The sequence below is a fragment of the Arachis ipaensis genome, chromosome B8, assembly GCF_059453495.1.
Source record: "Arachis ipaensis isolate K30076 ecotype BB chromosome B8, ASM5945349v1, whole genome shotgun sequence".
In the NCBI taxonomy this organism is placed as follows: domain Eukaryota; kingdom Viridiplantae; phylum Streptophyta; class Magnoliopsida; order Fabales; family Fabaceae; genus Arachis; species Arachis ipaensis.
Genome location: NC_142443.1, coordinates 11,023,855 through 11,029,726, shown reverse-complemented (window position 1 = coordinate 11,029,726; position 5,872 = coordinate 11,023,855). Strand labels below are relative to the sequence as shown.

At 34.4% G+C, this 5,872-nt stretch overlaps 2 protein-coding genes across 8 annotated transcripts; both read left to right on the top strand.

Annotated features, from left to right (window-relative positions):
• The first annotated feature begins 408 nt into the window (after positions 1 to 408).
• LOC107613735 (putative protein phosphatase 2C 52) lies at positions 409 to 4,465 on the top strand. Of its 7 annotated transcripts, none has more exons than XM_088496218.1 (7): positions 409 to 603; positions 1,915 to 1,969; positions 2,081 to 2,416; positions 2,507 to 2,851; positions 2,940 to 3,057; positions 3,140 to 3,363; positions 3,780 to 4,465. In XM_088496218.1, exons 3-7 carry the CDS (start codon positions 2,156 to 2,158, stop codon positions 4,257 to 4,259), a joined length of 1,428 nt encoding a protein of 475 aa, XP_088352344.1. In that variant the 5' UTR covers positions 409 to 603; positions 1,915 to 1,969; positions 2,081 to 2,155; the 3' UTR covers positions 4,260 to 4,465. The 7 variants fall into 7 exon arrangements, with proteins under 7 accessions (XP_088352344.1, XP_088352343.1, XP_020964478.1 ...); XM_088496217.1 differs by lacking the exon at positions 409 to 603 and adding an exon at positions 1,087 to 1,773; XM_088496219.1 differs by lacking the exon at positions 409 to 603 and adding an exon at positions 1,354 to 1,497.
• Positions 4,466 to 4,916: 451 nt separating this feature from the next.
• LOC107641958 (cell wall protein precursor) lies at positions 4,917 to 5,634 on the top strand. Its single transcript, XM_016345320.3, has one exon. The coding sequence runs from the start codon at positions 5,042 to 5,044 to the stop codon at positions 5,399 to 5,401; it is 360 nt and encodes a 119-aa protein (XP_016200806.1). The 5' UTR covers positions 4,917 to 5,041; the 3' UTR covers positions 5,402 to 5,634.
• Positions 5,635 to 5,872: the final 238 nt, after the last annotated feature.

Below are 5,872 nucleotides of genomic sequence, written 5' to 3'. Positions count from 1 at the left end.
TTAAAAAAAAAATAGTACTTTTAGAAAAATAATTTATTATTAAAATTAAAAACATATTATAAATTTTAATTATAAATTATTAATATAAAATATAATAAATACAATAACTTATTTGATCTATGTCATAAAAATTTGACTAAATTTTAATATTTGTTATAAAAAATCTAATACAATCTTTTTTTTATTAAGACTTAGGATGAACTTATAACATAAAAGAGTTATATAAAATATAATAAATAAATAGTTAAAATATAATTAATTAATTTTAATTTATTATTAATATAAAATAATTTTATATGTATATTTAATTACATAATATTACATAAAAAATAAATATAATTACAAAATTATATAAAATATTTTACAATCTCACCGGATCAAAAAGAGGCAGCTTGGTTCACCATCTTTGTGTTTATGGAGTGAACTCTGCTTTTGCAATTAATAACTTCACACATTCACTCACTCACTCACTCACACCCTTACAATTTACAACCTTCTCTCTCCTCTTCCATTCTCATCAACCACCTTCTCTTCCTCTTCACTCATTGGATCATTGCACTCTTCCAACTATCTGCTTAATTTCATCTAACGCTTCAAAATGGGGTATGATTTCTTTTCCTTCTTTCTTCTTCACAAATGCAGGATCTGCATTCTCATACCGTTTCCAATAACCCCAGAATATTCAATTGCTGTTCAGTTTTTGATAAACGCGATCATTATCTTCAGTTATTTGGACTTTCTCAAACAAGAGGAAAGAAAAGCTTCAGTTTTTTCTACTCCAGAATCAGTTTTTCATCCATAAACATTTTTTTATATATATTTTTAGTAAAAAATAACAAATTGGTTAATGTTAGTTTAACTGATATTTATTTAAAAATATGATTTTTTTTCCTTGATCGACTTATGGAGACAAATACTTGGGTGACTTTGTTATTTTTGTACTGTTCCAAGTTTTGTCGTTTTTAGTAATTTGTGAATTCACGATAATTAACTTTACTTGATTGATCTGCTCTACTCTTTGTTGACGCCACCATATCTTAACCCATCGTTTCGTCTTTATCTGCTTTCTTTTTGCGTTTTTCTCAGGGTTTCTCTGCACCTGCAAACCACAGTTTTGTATTTGTTTTCCTTCTTTACTCTCTCTCTCTCTCTCTCGCTTTCAGAAACTGTGCATTTACCAAACTTCTTTTTTTCCTTTTACTACTGCTAAGGTAAAGGTAAACCAGGATAAGAAAAAAAAAATCAAGAGTTTTGTTACTAATGATTTATTTCATTTTCAATCCCATTCATTTCAGTTATAACTTATAACTTAAGCATAAGGCTATTTCTTCTTGTATTTTGTTTCTCATTTCTACATTTTATAAATTGGTGTCCTTTCTTGTCTGTGTATATTCTAGGCCAAAATTATTTGCTTTTTGTCTAAAAAAGATTGGTTTTTGTTCCTTATATTCTTCCTCCTCCTTGCTATGGAATGAGAAAACTTGGACACTATCACAAGTGTGTTGCCTTGCTCTTTATTTTGATATTCTATTCTATGAAGATCTATGTTCTGTTCTGTGAAAGAAAATGCATAGAAATTTAGTTGTTAACCCTTTTGAAAATTGAAGCCTCTTGTGTTCTCTGCTTTTTCTACTTAAGTTTAGTTTTCCAATGCATAGTTTATGGATTAAATTAATGTCAGGAGCCTCAGAGTTTGATGTTGTCAATGTGATTCTTGAGGAGGGACCAATCATCCTACATATTTTTAGTATATTCTATCACTTGGTTTCACATGTTAGTATTTTAATATTCATATAGACTGATTATTTTAGTCTTATCTGTTTTTGTTCTTTTCATGCAACAATCACTTGATTCTTTGTTTAGACTATATGCCAAGACTATTAAATTTAAATTCATCTGTCTTTTTCTGTTCAGCTGGGTTTCAAACCCATTCATATAGCTTCCGGCAGCATTTGAGCCAGTACTATAGGTACCAGCTTGGAACATTAAGTTGTAAATTCTATAATACTTCTACTTGAGAGAATCTTCAGGATTATGTGTACAATTGACTATTGTTATAGAACTAAGAATATCATGTCAGATCTAGAATGAAGGAGGAAAGAATCTGATACATCAGTTTCCATCTGATGATATTTTGGTTCAAGAACTGAGAGAGATGGGGTGTTGTGTCTCAACAAGCAGTAAGAGCAGTTGTAGTAGTAAGAGCAATGGAGACTCAGACTCTCCATCTTGTTTAGAAATCGGTTTCTGTGGTCAAAAGAAAGCAAGGAGAACATTCTCTGATCATGTTGTTTCCCTGCATCAGTTATCATCCTTACCAAACAGGATTTTCTCCAATGGAAAGAGCCGGTCTTCTTGCATATTTACGCAGCAGGGTCGTAAGGGTGTTAATCAGGATGCCATGATTGTATGGGAAGTAAGTATGTATGTGTGTTCATCTTGTTGTGAATTGTTATGTATGATAATTCTAGAAATTTTGACATCATAGCAATATTTGTTTCTGAAGGATTTCATGGCAGAAGATGTGACCTTCTGTGGTGTATTTGATGGCCATGGTCCTCATGGTCACCTTGTTGCACGCAAAGTTAGGGATTCCCTGCCTATCAAACTTCTTTCTTTTTTGCATTCCGGTGAATCGAGGCGAAACGGATCAGGGAAAGCTTCTTTCAAAGGGAATATAAAGCCTGACACTGAAGAGTCTGAGAAAGATAGCTCTGATGAGGATAAAATAAATTCCATGTGGAGAGAAGCTTTCATGAAGGCATATAAGGCCATGGACAAAGAGCTGAGGTCTCATCCGAATCTGGATTGTTTCTGTAGTGGGAGCACGGCTGTAACTATAGTGAAGCAGGTAGCAGCTCAATGAGTAGTGCATTCAATTGCTGCATATACTTCATTGCTTCTTTTCACTGACATTTCTTATGTTGTTCACTTTCCAGGGATCAAATCTGTTCATGAGCAACATAGGGGATTCCCGAGCAATCATGGGATCCAAGGACAGCAATGACTCCATGGTGGCAATTCAGTTGACAATTGATTTGAAACCTGATTTGCCAAGTTAGTTTTGTCATCATTGTTCATCCTTTCTCAGTTCAGTCTATGTTTTTGCTTTGAGATAGCTTATCTGAATTTTTTACAGGGGAAGCTGAAAGAATCAAAAGGTGCAAGGGCAGGGTATTTGCCTTGCAAGATGAACCAGAAGTTCCAAGGGTGTGGTTACCTTTTGATGATGCACCTGGATTAGCAATGGCTAGAGCATTTGGCGATTTTTGTTTGAAGGATTACGGTGTCATTTCTATACCAGAATTTTCTCACCGGCATCTTACAGACAAAGACGAGTTCATTGTTCTTGCCTCGGATGGAGTAAGACTTTCGAAGATATATCTGCTTTTATTTGTTCTTGTGGTCTCAGTTGCCACAGTAATGTTACAATTATCGCTAAAGTCTCTCAGCATAGAGCATTTGCAGCATTTTCTGTTTCCTAGATGCATAGTTTTTTCTTGTTTTGTTGTTTTGGTCCATGTGAAAGTCATCAAATCAAAGTAACTTGGTTTAAGCTATGTATAACTTGCTGTAGGAAAATTTTGCTATGCATAATAGTTCTACCTATGTAAGCAAGAAAAGCATGTCATTCTCATCTTTTATGTGTTTGTTTACTTTTGGACGAGAATAGACATATGATATGATGAATTTGAATCCAACACTTGAAAAATTTTAACTAGTTATTGTGTTTCTTTTTAGGCTACTTATGCTAATATCCATCTTGGTATTTTGTGCAGGTCTGGGATGTGTTAAGCAATGAAGAGGTGGTTGAGATAGTATCCACGGCACCAACTCGAGCATCAGCAGCAAGGGTTCTGGTGGATTCTGCGGCCCGAGAGTGGAAACTCAAGTATCCCACGTCAAAGATGGATGATTGTGCTGTTGTATGCCTTTTTTTGGATGGTAAAATGGATGCGGAATCTGATTGTGATGAGCAATGCTATTCTTCTGCAACAATCCAAAGCAACCATTCGGGTAATCCAGTTGAGTCGGATGACGGTCAAACAGCCGAGCCTTCTTTGCAAAGGAACTTCACTGTACGAACCTCAGTAGAAAATCAAACCTATGGAGGAATATCTGTTGATGGTGAGGATGGAGCTTCAGCAGCAGTAGCAGCTGAAGATCAAAATTGGTCGGGTTTGGAAGGTGTCACCCGAGTAAACTCATTGGTCCAACTTCCTAGATTTTCTGAGGAAAAGCAAAAGCAAGCCTCATAGAATATTTATTGGTTTGATGAGAACATTTCATTGTAATACCTTTGTCAAAACAGGGAATTCAAGGAGGAAAATCTTTCAGTGGTTTTGATGCTCTTTTATTTAGTTACTCAAGTGTAAAAAACTAAAACTAGGCTCAAGTTATGTCACTAAACAAAATGAATTCAGCAAAAGCATAATGCTATTCTTGCTTCTTCTTTTTTTTTAAATGAAATGCTGCATGACTGTTTTACACAAAACTGAGTATTAATATGAATTCACTATTGGATTAATCATCTAGGTACATTGAAAGCTTCACTAAATTGTAGATGTTCAAATAACATTACTCTTCACTCGGTATTTTTATAAAAAGATTGTTTCTGCATATGTGCATGATTTACATAATTCCAGCTGTTTTTTTAACACTATTTTTTCACCATTTTTACAACTAGATTTGTACCTGGAGGTAAATCCAAGATTCAGAGTTTTCTTGATATTTTACAGCACACAACTCAGCCATGTGAATGTTACATTTAGTAGCCGCTATGACATTGGTGAATATCTTCCAAAAATAGCAGGTAATACAAGTTAAGGCCATATAACACTAACCATTTTAACCAAATGAACAACTACCAAAGAGGCTCCATCCATCACACAGTTGTTGGCAACTGCCATTGCATTCCACAAGAAACATTTAACTCACCGCCATAGTTACACCAAACTCTGAACTATAAAATGCAGCCACTCCTTCAGAGCTTCAACACACACAAACAAAATCAAAATCAAAATCAAAATCCTATCTCATAATGGCTTACAAAGCTTCTTCTTTACTTGTACTGGTTCTCATCTCCAATATCCTTCTTTCCATTGCTTTGCAAGCAGTCGCAGCGCGCAATAGTATTCCAAATAATTCTAGCAAGAATGACAAGAAAGAGCCTCAGTTTATGTTCAGGTCTGATGGCAGTGTTTATATTCCAGGCATCGGCCGTGTAGGACTGCCTGGTTTTCAACCTCAAAATCCATTCCTTGGTGGCAGTGGAGGAGGATCAGCACCAGCAGGTGGCAGTTATGTTCCTGGTGGCGACGACACCTTAGTTCCAAACCCTGGTTTCGAGGTTCCTACCCCAGGAAGTGGTGGTGCAGTTCCAACACCAATTTTTCCATGATTTAGCTCACTTATGAGTCATGAATAAATATGCTCAATCTTAAAGTAATATGCTGCTACATGTTATGCAGAGTTCTTATTTTCATTGTTTAAGATGAATTAAGTAGTATTCTGTAGGTTTGATTGATAGTTTCATTTGTTTGCAACCCCATTGTTGTCAAAGTAGTTAGTTGCTGATTTTATTTTCTGTCCTATGTCAGTTTTCAATTTCAATATCAAATTCTTCTAATGCTATCAAGATAAGTTAATAAGTACAATTTAATAACATTCAACACCTTAACTATTACACTGAAGATATAGTTAAGTAGAAGACAACAATTAGTTACAAAACCATCATTAAACATGCTATCATGACAAGAATTCTTCTATTATACTAATATTTGTTAATTGGCATGTATTAAATCGTTGCATGACTAAAAGGGATTATATTATTAAGACTTGTAGTTAAAATAAATATAGCAACCTTTCTAAA

What these genes read in the sequence shown, in the direction of transcription:
- LOC107613735 (XM_088496218.1), top strand. Translation starts at nt 2,156, where the DNA reads ATGGGGTGTTGTGTCTCAACAAGCAGTAAGAGCAGTTGTAGTAGTAAG. An exon ending in TTTGAAACCTGATTTGCCAA is followed by an intron (nt 3,058 to 3,139) that starts GTTAGTTTTGTC and finishes AATTTTTTACAG; the next exon opens with GGGAAGCTGAAAGAATCAAA. An exon ending in TTGTTCTTGCCTCGGATGGA is followed by an intron (nt 3,364 to 3,779) that starts GTAAGACTTTCG and finishes TATTTTGTGCAG; the next exon opens with GTCTGGGATGTGTTAAGCAA.
- LOC107641958 (XM_016345320.3), top strand. Translation starts at nt 5,042, where the DNA reads ATGGCTTACAAAGCTTCTTCTTTACTTGTACTGGTTCTCATCTCCAAT.